Source organism: Polyodon spathula, chromosome 15 (genome assembly GCF_017654505.1).
Source record: "Polyodon spathula isolate WHYD16114869_AA chromosome 15, ASM1765450v1, whole genome shotgun sequence".
NCBI classification, from domain to species: domain Eukaryota; kingdom Metazoa; phylum Chordata; class Actinopteri; order Acipenseriformes; family Polyodontidae; genus Polyodon; species Polyodon spathula.
This window is the reverse complement of record NC_054548.1, coordinates 3,412,380-3,429,553: the sequence shown is the minus strand read 5'-3', so window position 1 is coordinate 3,429,553 and position 17,174 is coordinate 3,412,380. Positions and strand designations below refer to the sequence as shown.

At 40.3% G+C, this 17,174-nt stretch overlaps 1 protein-coding gene across 3 annotated transcripts in view; it reads right to left on the bottom strand.

Annotated features, from left to right (window-relative positions):
* Window positions 1-17,174, bottom strand: part of LOC121328181 (P protein-like) — a 115,505-nt gene that overhangs the window by 47,099 nt on the left and 51,232 nt on the right. For 2 of the 3 annotated variants that reach the window (XM_041272741.1, XM_041272742.1), the window contains exons 10-15: window positions 14,817-14,888; window positions 11,817-11,882; window positions 10,085-10,141; window positions 6,781-6,905; window positions 5,395-5,533; window positions 2,324-2,456 (exon numbers count right to left, since the gene is read on the bottom strand). In XM_041272741.1, the coding sequence (XP_041128675.1) occupies window positions 2,324-2,456; window positions 5,395-5,533; window positions 6,781-6,905; window positions 10,085-10,141; window positions 11,817-11,882; window positions 14,817-14,888 (592 nt within the window). The remainder of the gene's footprint in view (window positions 1-2,323; window positions 2,457-5,394; window positions 5,534-6,780; window positions 6,906-10,084; window positions 10,142-11,816; window positions 11,883-14,816; window positions 14,889-17,174) is intronic. The other variant, XM_041272743.1, reaches the window with a different exon arrangement.

The following is a 17,174-nucleotide window of genomic DNA, read 5'->3' as shown; positions in this document are numbered from 1 at the left end:
AAATTTCAGAAATCCATTTCCTGTAACTTTCTTTCTTCATCCTCAAAAACAAAGCTTTTGCTGCAAGAGATTTTTCCTATAATTGTTTTTGAGAATTTTCTAGAAATTATAAATTTCCATTGGGGTATGTAAACTTGACTACAGCTGTAGCATGAAGAAAGCCAAACAAAGACTAAATTAATGTAAAATCGAGTGACAGCCCTAATAATAAATACACACACACACACACACATACATATAGTGAAAATAATTACAAAGCTGAAAAGCATGTGCATGTAGTATATATGAAATATATTTTACATGTTTGCAACTTAGTATTGTTAAATAGGTAAGCTAATGAATAAACTGTTTTGTAAAGTTTGTTTTTATGTGAGCATTCACACAGATGGAATTGCCACAACATGCTTCTTGTCAGCAGTATAGTTTAAACTAGCCAGTTGTCATGAGTCTGATTCTGTGCAGAGCAAAGAGTGCCATCAAGAGGAGAGTCTGCACATGGAAGCCGAGACCAATACACTGTACATGAGCTCTTCACTGTGCACACTGCTGCACTGAACACGTACACACAAGACAGCTTTACTTTATAAACACCACTACCGCCCCTGATAGATGGAATCCATGCAGCCTTGTCTAAGAGTTTAGTACTCTGTTCTATATAATATATCAATTCATTGTTACATTGCACTGCATACAGTATTTGTCTTCTATCTGCAATTCATGAACACAGAGGCATCACAACCCATCATATTTATAATTCATTGATACAGTGGAAAAACACAAAGCGAGCACTTGGCTGACATTGAAGGGAGCATTCCCTTTTATGTGCAGATACTGTATCTTTAAAGTCTAGCTCTGAGAACTTCAAAGCTATATTTTGTACGATTTGCAATGTTGTATGTTAATACAGCTTATCTGTAGTTGCACCAATTGCACTTCATCTTTTCTTTTGAGCAATAGATTTGATGATTTGTATTATTTTTAGAGAATGCCCAATTATTATTTTTTATCGACTCAGGAGACGAAGGCTGAAACACACGTCCTCTGAAACGTGTTCCTGTCAATCCATCGTTTTTCACACTGCAGATTCACAGCAAAGCGACCAGACCTATAGTGCCGGAGGAGAACACAGATCTGAATGGCTCCACTGCAGTCCCGCAGGCACCCTATCAGCCACAGGGGTCGCTGGTGCACAGTGAACTGTGGATTGTCCTGCCAACCTAAGCCCTCCCTACCCAGGCAGCACTCTGCCAATTGTGCGCCGTCCTCTAGGAACCCCCAGTCACGGTCGGCAATGGCATTGCCTGGATTGGAACCTGTGCTCTCCAGGCAATAGGGTGCATCCTGCACTCCATGCGAGTGCCTTTACTGGATGTGCCATTCAGAAGCCCCCCTAGCAGCTTCTTTTGAATCTGTCTGAGCGCTCTGGTGTTGTCTCCCCAACACAGAGAGAAGCTTCAATCTCTTCACTAGTTACTGTCACAGTTTAATACAGCCTGCTTCATGTTTGTGTGATTGAAGGCTGGAAGAGAGGGGGCAGAGGGTAGCATGTACCATGTATCTTTGTGCATAGCAGTCAGAAAAGTTATTCAATAATATATGGTTGTTTGGAGAGTCAGTGTAATGCATGTAAGGAACAATCTGGTATGTTATGTGCACTGCATTACATAAACAGACAAGCTGCCACTTCAGGACAAATATTTACGCAAACTAGAAGGTGTATCATGTTTAAAACATAAAACAGGACACAAAATAAAACAGACCTCTCGTGATTCCCAATAAGTGCAGGCAGCATCAAATCTCCATGCCATCCTCTAGAGACAGTACATATAGTACAACAGTGCTTTCTACTTGTATCTGCATGAATGCTGCACCACAGCATTGGCACAGAACTGTACCACACCAAGACCAAGTACTGTAATTGAAAAGTGCATCCTGTGTACCCATGTACTGTCAGCATTGAGCGCTATCAAATAAGATATTTGTACAAAATGAAATGCATGTAGGATGAAACCACTAGCAGTCTTGGGATACTGTATGAGCTTAAACCAAAGTAAATCAAAGATTTAGCCAATAATGCATTTTACGATGTTACTTCTTAAATGGTTTTAGTGTGCTGTTTGTCAGGTTTCAATAAGATTAGATTTAGTCTATCTGAGGTTCAGTTTCCTTCAAAGCTCCGAATGAAGTACAGACTGCAAACTCCTCCTGGCTCAGCTGGGACGGCAGGCTTTATCAGCTCTGGAAAGGATCACAAGTGCCGAGATACCTGCATGCACAGCAACATCGAATACTCCAATCGGACATGAAAAAAAGACAAACCTACCAACAATCTCACTAGGTTCCTTGTTGTACAGTTTTTTGTTCCAATAAAGCAGCCTCAGGAATGGAAAGGACGTCACTAGAACGAGAGCTACTCCCAGGAACATGTGCCCCGTGAACGCTGCAAAATCGATCCCCTGAAACAACAGAACAGCATTTCAAAAAGGAAACACTACATATGACGTGTCTCTCATTACCATGTATTTACATTGTAGTTACTTAGTAAATACATGTGCGCTGTCACAGTTACAATGTTATTGTGCATAATTAAAGTAAATCTGTAACATTTTTGCATGATATAACCTTAATCCTAACCCTTTTCTCATACAATTGTGTACTTACATATGGTACAAAAAGATTTACATGTTGAGCACTGTAACTATGCATTGCAATTATGTGTAAGTGTTAATGAGTATTGCGTTTATGCAAGAAGCTCAATATATATAAGTATGTACAGTGTATTGTGTCATGAGACAGTGCGAGTCAAGTTGTTGTATAATTAAATAAAATATTAGTAATATAAACAAATGTGTTTTAAAAGTGGTTGACCTTAGAAACAGCCCTTAGTGCAATGGTAACCTTGTATATTGTATTGTGGTCTCCTAATCCAGAAAGGCATGGTTCATTCATGTAGCACCCTTTGCTACAGTCATTGTCATTAAGCCACAGAGATACCTGGTATTATCTATTCATTAGTATGTAGAGGGGGCTTTCATTAAAGTTTCATTTTCAACAAGGATTGAACGGGTGATTGGAGCTTAACAGGATTACTTCAGCTAAGAGTATGCAGTGTTACTGAAATCCTACAATCAATCTGCTGTTAATGATATGGGTCCTGCTCAAGCCAACAGACTGATAAACAACACTCCCCCCTCTCAAGCTCCACAGAGGTGTCATTTCAAATAAAGAAATGTAACCCTTTAAGTGATAAGAAGCAGTGTGGTTTCTGCACTCATTCACTGGCTACTGGAACACATTTCTTCTAACCCTTCAACTTGACCATGCATCAGAGACATATCTAAAACAGGACCGTGCAAAACACCTGACAATCCTGCAAACACCACAGAGACATATCTAAAACAGGACCGTGCAAAACACCTGACAATCCTGCAAACATCACAGAGACATATCTAAAACAGGACCGTGCAAAACACCTGACAATCCTGCAAACATCACAGAGACATATCTAAAACAGGACCGTGCAAAACACCTGACAATCCTGCAAACATCACAGAGACATATCTAAAACAGGACCGTGCAAAACACCTGACAATCCTGCAAACATCACAGAGACATATCTAAAACAGGACCGTGCAAAACACCTGACAATCCTGCAAACATCACAGAGACATATCTAAAACAGGACCGTGCAAAACATCTGACAATCCTGCAAACATCACAGAGACATATCTAAAACAGGACCGTGCAAAACATCTGACAATCCTGCAAACATCACAGAGACATATCTAAAAACAGGACCGTGCAAAACATCTGACAATCCTGCAAACATCACAGAGACATATCTAAAACAGGACCGTGCAAAACACCTGACAATCCTGCAAACATCATCGAGTCTCGCGAGCTGCATGTATTGGCGCATGATGAAAGTGAAGCATGACCTCAGGAAATAAAAAGAAAACACCTGTGACTAAACTGTTTATTCCAGGTTAACCCACCAGTAAAATAAAACAACCGCCCTCTGTAACAGCAGTGGCCTGTGAATGTGATGGGCAGAAACACACTTCGTAATGTAACAACAAATTGCAGGAACTCAAGTCACGCTGGGAGTGTCTCTTGTAATACGCATATGGAAATTCCTGCACCCCTAATACGATTTTACACACCTACCCTGACCGGGTCCAAAAGGAAAAACTATTTTCTTTTTTCATCTTTGAAGTGTTCTGCTTCCTGTACCCTCCTCAGCGCAGAGGGTTTGTTTCAAATGGATCTGTAGACAGCCAGAGGTGACACCTGCCCTCGAGAAAACCTTAAAGCTCACCAGCTTCTGCTGACTGAAAGTAGGAAATCTTCAGAGGAGCTGAGAAAACTCAGGAACAGCAAGTCAAAATGAAAGCTGCGGGGCTCCACAATAAAGTTCACATTCACAACCTTTCACCACCGTTCGGTCTGCGCACATTCAGCACACCTATTTACTCTCTAGTTTGTTTACATTGTTGTGTTAATCAGATTTCTTTTCACTGTGGGTTCACAAGATAACAAAACAGCTTGTAGTCTGATAAAACTACAGTGTTTTCTGCTTACATGCGAGAGATCAAAATAACTGTCCTACACACAGACTGCTGTATAGGACACGTCCTCCGATTAGACATTCACACAGGTGCAATGAAGATACTGGTCCACAGCACTTGCAACACTTCTCCATCTTTTGTGGTGGTTTGCACTAAAGTCAGATGAGGTCATATAAAACGTGGAATGAGGAGGGCACAGAGAATATTGAGAACATAGGGTTCTTTGTTTTCGGGTTTATTTTTGGTCTCGTGATGTCCCTTTAAAGTTATATTGAGCCGACTTAATTAATCTTGAATGAGACTATGATTCTATTTCACTGATAATATATTTAAAAAAAAAACAAAAAACAAACACACAGTCCTTATTTTAATTCAAACCGAACACAAAAAGCAAGTTCAGTTAAATTGCTTTTCCCGGATTTAAAATCTTAAAGACTCGTTGAAAAAATGTTATAACCTGTATTGCAAATACACAGGGCCAACATATGATCACTAATAAAAACTGAAAATGCCTTTGTCACACAGCAAGAACTGGATGACCGACTCCCTCGTGGTGTGTGTCTCTGTGTGTGTGTGGGTGAGGGTACACACTGTAGCAGGACATTAATCCCCCCATACTGTTCCTATTACTTAGAGATTAAAGGATTTCCATCGTTTTACATTCTTGTCAAGTTGTTGCACATTGCCTGTTACTAAAAGTAGGGGTCTATAAAATATTTAAGAAATTCCTATATTACAAGCGGGCAAGAAGATCTCAAGCCACAGAGGATTCCAGGCTACTGTACGCCCTGCTACTACCGCAAGTAGTATAGTAAGAATTGCACACTTTCTTCCGCAGGTCTTGGTTTGAGACGATGATCACGTTGGGTGGATCCCCGACAGCTGTGGCAGCTCCTCCAATGTTTGTGAAAATCACTTCTGCAATCAGGACATGCCTCGGGTCTAGATTAAGCACCTCGCACAACCTGCAGGGTAAAGCACAGGACACAGAAAAGCCCTTGAGTCTTGATTAGACTGCTTTAACCCTTCACTTCATTTGCAATATTTCAAAACGTGTCCGGATAACAAACTGTGCAACAGAATGCGAATCCAGACAAGTGTTGATAGGATATGAAATGAGTTTAAGAGCCCTTTTAATGAACTAATGTACAGCTCCTGCACTTGCCATGCTGCTATGCTTTACTAACAGGTGTGAAATGCATCTATTTTCACAGCAGCAGCACTGAACTGCACTAAAGACGCCGGTAATGCCTCTTAACAGCCTTCTTACTGTAGGTTAATCTTGCATTAAATCAGGAGGGTATCATCCTGTGCTTACACTCCGGCATTCTTTGTGGATCGGGGGAATTTCCTGTCACTCGACAGCCGAGGTGCACATTGAGAATTCATACTGTGATAAACAGCATATGATGATTCCACACAACAGGTTACTGGATTATATGCAAGGATTTAGGATCAAAAAGGAGAGTGGACATGAAATAAGCCATACATTGGATCACAGGAGAAAATTATACAGAAGATAAACTATGTACTGTCCACCCCCTCCCATTTTCAAAGAATTAGTCAAAAAAGAAAGAAAACATTTCTGCTCTTCATTTGATCTTTTTTACTGCTTATGGGATCAGAGTATTAGAGGTTTTTATATGTGTAAGTATTGGGTTTCAAGACAGTAATAGAACTGAACTGTGCAGTCCCATGGGATAGATTTTTTTTTTTTTTTTTTTTGGGGGGGGGGGGGGGGGGGGGGGGGAGTACTGTAAGAATACATTCATTACATTTCTAATCTTAATATTTCAAACCCATAGGTTAGGTTCAAATTAAAGAACTGATGAAGCCAGAATAAGGTTTTTTTTTTTTTTTTTTTAAGCTAAACCTTATTAATGCAAATCAGAATGAAAGTGACATAGCAAGCTGGAAAATGAAGGAAGGCATGTAGTTAGTCCTGAATAGAATTTATAATAATAATAAACCCCAAATGTTTACCACCTCCACTTTGCTCTTAAAGCATGAGCCCAGAAAAGGAGAAAACTAATACTTTTCACTGGTCAATATAATGATCCGATCTACAACTGGTGGCAAAAGGAGGAGATCAAATTTACATTGCTACCACACTAGATTTAAATACAACTGCTTCCATTAACTTGAGCTTAAGCAAAACCCATTCAAAATGCTCCAAAGGCAATAGTTAGCGGTACAGACTTCCTGGTTTTACCTTATAGTGACTGGGGTGAAGAGAAGCATCGTGGTAACGTTGTCCAGAAAAGCTGACAGAATGGCAGCAGTGAGACAGAGAATGATAATCATGGGCCACACCCTTCCCCTGGAGAGCTGGTAAGCCTACAGGAGAAAAATACAATAACCATGAAATGAATGGTAAGACAGAATGCATTAAGAGAGAAATACAATAATCATATGATGAATGGTAAGACAGAATTCATGAAGAAATACAATAATCATGAGATGACTGGTAAGACAATGGAGTGCAGCCACATCCCAGAATTCATTCAGAGACCTTCAATGGAGGACACACATCTTGTCTAATGTTAAACAGTTTTTGTTAAACCTACTTACTCTTAAATATTTATAAGAACAATAACAGATATCTTACTTTGGGGTTCTTAAATTAACTTTCCAGATTGCTTCCTAGACCAAACAATGGATACTGTGTCTGGAAAATAAACCGTACAAACTGCATTTTTGTGTAAAGAGACCTGAAGGATTTTTCAGAACGGAAGGTCAAACCCATACTCCAGACCTGTCTTAATTATTGAAAAGGATAACTGGTTGTTGCAGTGATACTGCATCTGAATGCCTTTCGGATGCAAGGCTGGTCTCATTAGTACACTGCTCTTCTTTCCAAACTAATGGCCACGTAAACGTTAAAGAAAATACCAGCAACAGAAAACAGAATGCTAATATTCCCCAAGAGAAGCCAATTTACAGACCCATGAAAATACTGTCTGCAGCTGTATTAAATATTGTATTAATCTGGCCGCTGAAGTTCTAAATTAAGTTTTTATTCATCTCCATGACAATTAAAAATAAATAAAAAGTTTAGGTTATATATATATATATATATATTATATATATATATATATATATATATATATATATATGACTCACTGTGACAGGACTGGAAGGAGTCCCTGTCGTAATTTGCCCTCCCGACCACCGGCAGCGCTGTGTAGGGTTGACCGTGATTGGATCAGGAGGCTGAACTCTGACCATGCAGGAAGTTCCGGGTCAGGCAGCCATCTTGGCCCAAGGTAGAACCATGCGGCCGTCGGGTCCCATCATTGCAATCAGCTGTGCTGTTCTCGTTGATTGGCTGACGTGGGGCAACGTGCTGATTGCAGGGGTGGGACTTGGCAGTATTTAAGCAGTATGGTTTTGCCATTCCCGCTTTCTGGGCTGAACTGAAAACACATGCTGTGCTTGTTGTATTGCTTTCATTCACTGCTGTTATTCACAGAAGCTTGAAAATCTTGGACACTGTTGGATTACCGGAGTGAGGAACCGAGGACTGGCCATTAATCTGTGAAAGGGAGCTAAGAAGCGGTGAGAGGAAACCCACCGCAGTACCACAATGAAACCCAGTGTTACCTTTGTTGTTATTTATTTTGTAACCGTGACATTTTTTGTTTACTCTTTATTTCAAACCTGAGTTTACCATTGCTGGTATTCCAGGTGGTTTTCTTGTTTATTTTTTGCAATACTGGACTGTTCTATTTTTATTGTTTTTGCAAAATAAAACCCTGCCCTGATACCATTGATGGTACAGGGCTCTAAGGACTAATCTCCATTTCCAGCTCCTGTGTGCTGTCATTTCTGGTCCTTCCCAAAAGCTCCACCCACTACCCTCCCACAATCACACACACACACAGAGCTCTGGAAAAAATTAAGAGACCACTGCAAAATTATCAGTTTCTCTGGTTTTACTATTTATAGGTATGTGTTTGGGTAAAATAAAACAAAAATGTTCATTCTATAAACTACTGACAACATTTCTCACAAATTCCAAATAAAAATATTGTCATTTAGAGCATTTATTTGCAGAAAATGACAACTGGTCAAAATAACAAAAAAGATGCAGTGTTGTCAGACCTCGAATAATGCAAAGAAAATAAGTTCAGATTCATTTTTAAAACACAATACTAATGTTTTAACTTAGGAAGAGTTCAGAAATCAATATTTGGTGGAATAACCCTGATTTTCAAGCACAGCTTTCATGCATCTTGGCATGCTCTCCACCAGTCTTTCACATTGATGTTGGGTGACTTTATGCCACTCCTGGCACAAAAATTCAAGCAGCTCAGCTTTGTTTGATAGTTTGTGACCATCCATCTTCCTCTTGATCACATTCCAGAGGTTTTCAATGGGGTTCAGGTCTGACGATTGGGCTGGCCATGACCGGGTCTTGATCTGGTGGTCCTCCATCCACACCTTGATTGACCTGGCTGTGTGGCATGGAGCATTGTCCTGCTGGAAAAAACAATCCTCAGAGTTGGGGAACATTGTCAAAGCAAAAGGAAGCGAGTTTTCTTCCAGGACAACCTTGTACTTGACTTGATTCATGCGTCCTTCACAAAGACAAATCTGCCCGATTCCAGCCTTGCTGAAGCACCCCCAGATCATCACCGATCCTCCACCACATTTCACAGTGGGTGCGAGACATTGTGGCTTGTAGGCCTCTCCAGGTCTCCGTCTAACCATTAGACGACAAGGTGTTGGGCAAAGCTGAAAATTGGACTCAGAGAAGATGACCTTACTCCAGTCCTCTACGGTCCAATCCTTATGGTCTTTTGCAAACCTCAGCCTGGCTCTTTGCTTCTCATTGATGAAGGGCTTTTTTCTAGCTTTGCACAACTTCAGCCCTGCCCCTAGGAGCCTGTTTCGAACCGTCCTCGCCGTGTACTTCACCCCAGCTGCCGTTTGCCATTCTTTTTGTAGGTCACTTGATGGCATCCTACGGTTGCTGAGTGACATTCAAATGAGTTGGCAGTCATCACAGTCAGTGGAGGGTCATTTTCGCCCTCTGCCGGTCTGTAGCTTTGTTGTCCCCAATGTGTGCTGCTTGACCTTGTTCTTATGAACCGCCATCTTTGAAATTTTAAGGATGGAAGCAACCCGACGCTCACTGTATCCCTCTGCCAGTAAAGCCAGAATTGAACCCTTCTTTTCCTCATTCAAAACTTTCCTTTTCAACTCTTTGGGCATGGTCAAGAGTTATTTTTTGATTCCAATTACTTTTGAGGTAGTACTAGCACTGTTTTGCCATCCAGCTGGTCCTATTGCAAGAGGACAGTGATGACCACAGGAGTGGTTTTTATACTTTTCCTCGTTAAATAAGATTTGGTTCAGGTGATCCCCTAATCAGTACCTCATTCAGTGGAATGAGGTGTGCCTGCGTTGGAATGGCTACCATACATGTAGAGATGCTGATTTAAGAAAAATGTACAGTGGTCTCAATTTTTTCCAGAGCTGTATATTTTATTTATATATATCAATGAACTTACCTTGACAGCACAGTAATCAAAAAATCCAGTTTCTGAAAATATTGCCACCAAAATCATCTAAAAATAGAATACAGAAACAAACAGACATTAAAAACTAAAAACAACATTTGCCATGTATCAGATTATTCATTTGAAGTTTAAGAAATGCATACCGGATACAAACTATGTGTGCGACAGAACTATAATTATATAACTAGGAATACGACATGGTTATTAGGGGAACCAACATGCAGATATAGATATATACACATATACACACTATACATATTATTCAGGATCTTTATTGCTTTCTTTTTGTTTCTCCACAAATGCAATTGCAGACGAGTGTACAGCATGTATAATATCAGTGTGCCATGTGAAGTTCCATGTCATACTATAAATGCTTTGAAATAACTAAAAAGCTTTTTCAATGATGGTTTCTAAAAGCCTGTATAGTCTATATTTCTGCGCTATTGTTAGTTAGATCCATCACATCAGCATAAATTACCAGCGGCTTGTCTACTACAGTGGAGCCCCAGTTTAAAATTCACATTCACATGCAATCAATCAGCTCTGCTCATTGTTATTAATCAGAGACTGGAACACAAAGGACCTGCATTTGCATGTGATCTTTCAATATAAAATGGCTATTTGTGCAGCGCATAATAACAGAATGAAGTGCGCATATAAAAAGTGAATAGCATTATTCACAAAGGAGAATGGAAAGGGCCCAGCAATATTAATGACAGTTGTGTAATGACAGGCCTTCCTAAGGAAGAAGAATTACCTGCCACTATTATTTCTTTTTTTTTTTTTTTTTTTTTTTTTTTTAATTGTCCGGTAAAGTCTGGGAGACCTTGGCTCCTGAAGTACATTAGGGTTGAAATTGCTTAAGCCCCTTTCACATTGGCATGCTGTACCCAGGTCAGAACCTACCCGGGTCGGGACCCGGTGTCAAGTGGGTCAGCTATGCGAGGTCAACCTGAGTTACAGAAGCAAATATACAATGCACATCGTATCAATGCCTTGGAAGCAGCTTGTTACAGACGCTTCCATCCAAGCTTCTCTGGATTGAACAATCAGATCAAATATTGATTAGAGCAAATGTTTCTTCATCCCTGCTGCAATCTGGCTCATGCTGTGTCTCAAAATCAACAGAAATATGGCTAAACAGAATAAACAGAAATGTTCCTTGTGGAAGTGAAACCTTCACGCAGGCGAGGCTGTCTTATTTCGTTGGCTCATGAATGGCCAGTGAAACCTTCACGCAGGCGAGGCTGTTTGTTATTTCGTTGGCTCATGAATGGCCAGTGAAGCCTTCATGCAGGCGAGGCTGTCTTATTTCGTTGGCTCATGAATGGCCAGTGAAACCTTCACACAGGCGAAGCTGTTTGTTACTGGATTGCAAATGGCCGCCATGCATTTTGTCTTGCTCAACCCTGGTCAAAACGTGTAGACCCACATCCTGAGGTGTCAACCCAGGTACATGGTTTCACACTACATGGGATTGTGACCCAGGTAACCAGAACCCGGGTCGGGACCTGGTTAGGAGTACAAGTGTGAAAGGGGCTTTAGACTGCTGGCCTGTAATGTCATAAAGATAGCCCACATATTCGAGCCGCATGCACCCAACTAATATCTTGCTCACAACTCTGGAGATCAAGGGAATTTGACAAATGAAAAAAAAGCTATTTAAAAAACACCTGTGCTTTTGTAAACCCATTTCATTCCCTGCTGTACAGATTGTAATTACCATGCCAAACAATAGCGCAAGGGTTCCATAATCAATCCACTCCACCACTGTAACCAGACTTGGCCTCTGCAATCAAAGAATGCAATTATCAGTCAATCCCACAGAATCATTGACTTGGTGATTAGCCTGCAAATACACACTGTGGCTAATACTCATGTATTCATATACTCTAATTGAATGAGCTTAAATAACAAACAATGTCAAGGAAATCAGCTTTGTTAAAAAAGAAAAAAGTTGTGCAGACAATTTTCCTTTTTTAAAATTATTATTTTACTTTATTTAGTGTGCCCAATTATTTTCCCCGATTTTCTCCCGAATGTGGAATCCAATTATTTATTCTCCTCACTGCAGCAATTCCCCACACAGCTCAGGAGATCCAAAGGTTCAGTGTGCATCCTCCGATCCCACGACCGAGCCAGTTTCCTCTTTTACACCCAGGAACTCGAGAGCTGATGCCAGTGAGCTACTGGCCTCTGGAAGACAAAGGCCTGCTCTGCAGGTGTCTGCTGAGAGTTCACTGGGGGCCTGGCTAGTGGGGTTCACTGTAGCACTATGAGGAGAAGTATCTGCCGGTTTTGCCTCCCTAATCCACGCGAGCGCCAGAGCCAATGAGTCACTCACTTCGGAATCCCCAACAAAGACCGGCAACTCCGCACAGCCAGGACGGAAAATCTGTGCTACATGTAGGGGTCTACCTAAATCGCGATTTCTCTGAAATCGTGAAATTGAGGGGTCACCACAAAATTCACCTCTTTTAGGGGCCAATGCATACTGGACAAGTACGGAGAGAAAAAAAAGAAACCTTGTTTAAATGAACTACTGCACAATGCAAGAGACGCTAAACTATGCATCTTCCTTCTGTAGATAGCCCTTTTGTATGCCTTAGCCATCTATGTCTATTGCACGTAAGCAAAAAACAAAAACACATCCACAAATAACATTTACAAAAAAAATTATGCAAAGCGGTTAATGTTGTTGTTTACTATTCAAATGAGAACAAAGTTTTAATCAGCCTATCAGGGCGTCTGTACTGCTTTTTGTGACCTGTACTGTGCAGTAGGGGGTGGGACAATGTCAGTGTGGCATTGTTTTGATTTCTGTTGCTAAAATCTAGTTTTCAGCATTGGAGGTAAAATAGTAGAAATGGACGACAAAAAAAGCAAAGTATATTTCAGCTAATGATCGTTTCAAGGTATTTCCCAAAGAAAACGTACATGCAGACTGAGGTAATTGTTTTGCATATCTTAAATGTGTCCTTGGAGAAAATACAATTGATTGCTACTTCACTTCAGAATCACACATTAAACAAAAGACTACTACAAAGGCTGTTGAGCAGAACTTAAAATAAACAGCTTTCAGAAACCAAACTGGAAGGTCAGCCCAGACAAAAAGCATTCCTGTCTGCAAGTTAAATCAGTACTACAACGATCTGGCACAGCCACCTCGCTTCAACCAGCTGCTTACTTTTACGCAGTTGGAATTTTGACCCAAATAACCACGTTTTTTGTTTTGACTCGGTAGTAATCAAATTCATTATTGGATGGAACAAATAACATAACGAACGTGCTGCATACACTGCCTTTATTAAAGCATGCCAGAGGCCCTTCGGTAAACGAGTTCTGGAGCTGTTTCTAATCGAGTTCCACATCTGTATAACTTGGAAAAGCTTCACCAATTCAGTGATGCAGAACATGCAGTCTCAAAGTATGGGCAAGTCAACTGCTGGAGGATGCTGCTTGCTTGCTTTTAACAAATGACAGCACTCTGTTTTAGTAAGGAAGCAAGTACCACTATTTTTAGGTTTAATAGTGTGCTGAAATACTGTCTACTTAGGTTTATTTGATGTTTAAACAGGTCCGCGAAATATCAGTGAAATCCTAATTTTATTCCCCAACCTACCTGTGAAAAATACGTAAATTTACTGCGATTTAAGTAGACCCCCAGCTATATGACTCACCCTGCACACTACACTACATGGCTGCACATCTACCAGGTGCGCACTCGCAGATTCCTATTTGTATACATATCAAAATGTTCTTTTCTCCATTGGTTTTAGGCTCAGTCTGCTACATAGAAGGATACCTGACAGCAGGAATTATGTGACTATTAGATATTATAGTTAAGGCTGCAGCCAAAATAAAGGTCTGAGAGATTCAGCTGTATTGCAGCAGAGCACCTGTCTTTTATGAATTACTTCTCCAAATTGACCTGCAGTAAAGCACACACTTTTCTCGGATGAGAAACTGCCATCTGAATGACAGATCATAAACACCTACATACATCTTTCTTGCTGTGCAGCATTTGTCTTCGTGTATCTTAGTCGAAGGATGCCCACAGCCTGATTTTCAGCAGCTGTATTTTTAGAGAAGAAAAAAAAAAAAGACTGGAGTCTCTTATAGGCAGTGTTTCTCATTAAGGTATGAGAATGGAGTTGTTTTTAGGATATGAGAACGCAAAATATGACCAATTACAGGTTTAAAATTTAACCAATAATCCAATGAAGCTGCCATTTTGAAAAACGAACAAATACATTTAAGCCACATTTGTTATAGTGCAAACCCAAATTGTTTTGGCATGCTTGTTATAGCGCAAACCCACTTTGCTACTCAAAACAGGGCTTTTTGCCAGTTCTGAAAATCAAGCCACAAGCATCAAGCAGTAGTCTAACCAGCATATACTGGAGTATAATACAGGAAAAGAATGTGTATGCATCTCAAACTGGAGGGTTAAAAGTAGTGATTAGCAAGCCTTTTAAACCAATTGCACTGCAGAGTCTAAGCATTTGCAACAGTTTTGCTTTTTATCTAAAGCACTGGACAGAGCACTCTGCATTACAGCTGAATTACACATCTCTGAACTTTCACAATACACTGATCAAAGAGCCATTACTGGGTGATACCAGACATGACATTACACAGTAAACAGTTGTTTTGTGAACTTCCTTTGCAGAGATTATTGACTTTGAAAGGGATACAAAGGAGTAGATATATCAAACCTTACATCACCAATCACAGCCAATGCAGACAACGCAGCCAGAGAGCCCAGCATTGCTGCAAGAGTCCTGTGAACAATCTGGGGAAACAAAAGCACATTGCCATTAATCTTGAATCTGTCTGCAACAAACGACAGACGTGTGACATGAAAACAACAGGCAATCTACAGACAGGCAGAAAACAACTCAAGTGATAAAGCCAGCCCTGTTAAATCTGCCTTTGTTTAAAAAGAAAACTACTGAATTTTAATCATGTAAAATGTATTACACGATGCTGCTGCTGGAGTCTCCATCAGGCTGTATCGGATTGAGTTCTAATTAAAGTTAAAACAATGATTTGAAATTTGAATTGGGAAAGAAAGAGGGGGTTGTTTTAACAATTCACTTGTCTTAAACGATTTTGTTTACATTTGTAGCCGTTTGATTCCAGGTTGTGTGAATGGGAGAATCACATGACTCATGGTCTCATTGTGTAACTGACAGTGCCGTGTGAGGCACTGGCTTACCCCTGGACAGGGCACGGTCGTTGCTGCATGCCCAGTCTGCCATGTTACACTACATGCCTCCCAAAGCAGCTGGGAAATCCTAGAAAGCATTTCCACAAAAGTTCAGGGTTTGCATTGCCTAAAAACGAATTGCAGTAGACAAACATAACAATTCATTGAAGTGTTTTCCTAATCAAATGGAACCTGTGCCAGACTGGGTTCAGGGTTTAGGCTGAAAGAGCAATCTTTGCTCCACATTTGCCAAGACATCATTTGAAGATACATGTATGATAAAATGCTGTGTGGGTAATGAGAAGATTTACAATGATACTTATAAATACAATCAATATGTTGGTGCCATGAATAAGTGAAGTATGGGAGACTGGTCACAAATCTTGCAGCTTTAATCAACTGACAAGAGGCTTGAAGGAGGCCCTTTGCAGATGTGACCTCTTGATTGTGCAATAGCTCATTGCAGGTGGGGAATTTGTTTTTGTGAATAACGATGCATTCTGTGTGAGACAATCCTGCTTGCTGATTAGCTGATTGGGACTCCAAGCTGTGCCATTATTGCACAGCGCTACTAAAGGTCAGAGCCAATTTGCATTCTCAATTTTATCTTACTTATTTATACAGGACGTCTTCACTTTATTTTTCTTTTTTATGTATCTTTGTTCATTTTGAACCACAGCACAAAAAGTTATTTAAAAAGGATCTAATCTCTTATCCATTCTCACAACACAGTTGTACAATTAAACATTAGTGCGATTTCTCAGATACTGATTAACACTAATCTTACCCAAGGTAACATTAGCTAGTCCAAGATTAGTGATAACCAGGGTCTCTGAAACCTTAGGCTCATCATAGTTTAAAAGGAGGACAAACAGTAAAACAGATTTGCAGTAAAATCTTCTTTGGTCCTTTGATGTCAACGGCCAAACAAAACCAGCTGTTCTTCTACCTACTTCATAACTAAGAGATTTGTACTACCATTGTCAATTTATTTTCTTACCTCTTATTAGCTTTATGAACATTGTTACTATTCCCCCTTTTATTGCACTGAAAATCTTGACGTTCTTCCCTTGTTTTGTTTTATTCTATTTAAGTACAACACATGAAGTGTTTAAGTACCAGGAAACAGCAGCCCACAACTTCCCATCGACAGCGCGGTATACAAATGAAGAGTTTCAACTGGAGCAAAGCGGGACCAGCTGCGTTATCCGTGGTGCTCATAAGAGAAAGGAGATTTGCAAATCTAGGGTGGCGGTGCTTTAAGGACCCAGTTGTGGTTCAGGGTTTCTACCATAACAGCATTCATTTCCACTGGCAGGCAGATTGAGGAATGCCTCTTATGTGCTTGAGAACCTCCAAATATACAGCAATCGGGGCCCACACAGCAGACTGCTGTCCTTGGGAGCGGGGGTATCTCTAATCCTTTTTCAAAGTGAAAATAAAAAGAGTGATATTAGAAATAGTTTGTGCCTGCTCAAGTGTGCACCCTCGTGAATCTCAAAGCCTCTTGTTAGCATTTCCTCAACAAAGTCATTTTAATTGATTCACTGCATGTCTTTAATTGCAGTAAAAATGTTTGCCTTGGTTATTTGGAGTTCAGTGCATTTTTGTCCTGTTTTAATACTAAGAGAGTTGAACCACCTTGTGCACTGTCAAGTGATGCTTTAAGCAATAAAACCAGGTAAAAAAGCATGTAGCTTTCTTTAATACCGATTGAAGACGAAACACCAAGGTATTGCAACAGCTGCAAACATACAGTAAGCAACAGTGGCTCAGCATCGTGAGAAAATGAAACTGCCATCAGTGAAGGTTGAGCCAAAGTAGCAGGTACGGTAATGACAGTAATCCCTCAACTGGACTTTATCACCG